This window comes from Bison bison, unplaced genomic scaffold (genome assembly GCF_000754665.1).
Source record: "Bison bison bison isolate TAMUID 2011002044 unplaced genomic scaffold, Bison_UMD1.0 scf7180017864163, whole genome shotgun sequence".
Lineage (NCBI taxonomy): Eukaryota > Metazoa > Chordata > Mammalia > Artiodactyla > Bovidae > Bison > Bison bison.
This window is the reverse complement of record NW_011494735.1, coordinates 2,644,481-2,645,508: the sequence shown is the minus strand read 5'-3', so window position 1 is coordinate 2,645,508 and position 1,028 is coordinate 2,644,481. Positions and strand designations below refer to the sequence as shown.

The window sequence follows — 1,028 nt, the reverse complement described above, 5'->3', positions numbered from 1 at the left end:
AAACGAACAAACATACGCTGCATATCCGAAATTCCCGGATGGTCCACTCGGGCAGCACGGATTCCGACAGCATCTGCAGAATGAGGTCCCCATAGTAGAGGGAATCTTGGTCCGCTGGCCAATAATGGTCACACTTTACCTAGAGGAAGACAGGCAGAAAAAAAAAGTGAGTCTGGAAACACGCTTCTACCATGAACCTGAACTTTCCCTCCTGGAAATGTCTTCCTGAGTTGGAATCCAGGGTCAGCTGCTAAAGCAATTTGACCATTTGCTTTGCCTTCATCTGCTCATGGGCTCCCAGTGAGGGAGAGACATCATCAAGGGGCAAATCCCCCACCTTTAGATTCGTTTCCCTTTCAGGTTCATGTTCTGGGGCTTCAGTTTTTGTTGATTTTCTCAACCTTTCAATTTCATGGACACATAAACCACGTCTTACAATTTCTTGTGCTCTTTTACTGTTTGTTTTTGCTTTGTTTTGTTTTCTGAAGAAAGATCTAGCTGGGAAGATGAAGGCACTGTCTCCCTGACCTTTTTGTGTCCATGTTTTTATGTTGTTTCAACCTGGATTCAATGCCATGGTCCAGGTGATCTTTGAAAAGTCAGAACATTTAGCTAAAATCACATTCACAGGTGAAGACAGGAGAAAGAGTATTGTGAACATGTATAATTGTTGAGCACAGACACTGGGCACTTCACGTAATCTTTCTTTTTAACCATCAACATAACCATATAAACCATTTACTCAGATAACTATTTTATTTTGTGTCTGCAGACACAGCCTAAAATTCACTACTCCTTCAGTTCAGTTCAGTTCAGTCGCTCAGTCGTGTCCGACTCTCTGTGACCCCATGAATCGCAGCACGCCAGGCCTCCTTGTCTGTCACCAACTCCCGGAGATCACTCAAACTCACGTCCATTGAGTCAGTGATGCCATCCAGCCATCTCATCCTCTGTCGTCCCCTTCTGCCCCCAATCCCTCCCAGCATCAGAGTCTTTTTCAATGAGTCAACTCTTCGCATGAGGTGGCC

The 1,028-nt window shown here is 44.9% G+C and overlaps 1 protein-coding gene across 2 annotated transcripts in view; it reads right to left on the bottom strand.

Annotated features, from left to right (window-relative positions):
- The window catches only part of PTPRB (protein tyrosine phosphatase, receptor type, B), a 130,486-nt gene that overhangs the window by 19,796 nt on the left and 109,662 nt on the right, over positions 1 to 1,028 (bottom strand). For both annotated transcript variants that reach the window (XM_010841513.1, XM_010841514.1), the window contains one exon: positions 17 to 139. In XM_010841513.1, the coding sequence (XP_010839815.1) occupies positions 17 to 139 (123 nt within the window). The remainder of the gene's footprint in view (positions 1 to 16; positions 140 to 1,028) is intronic.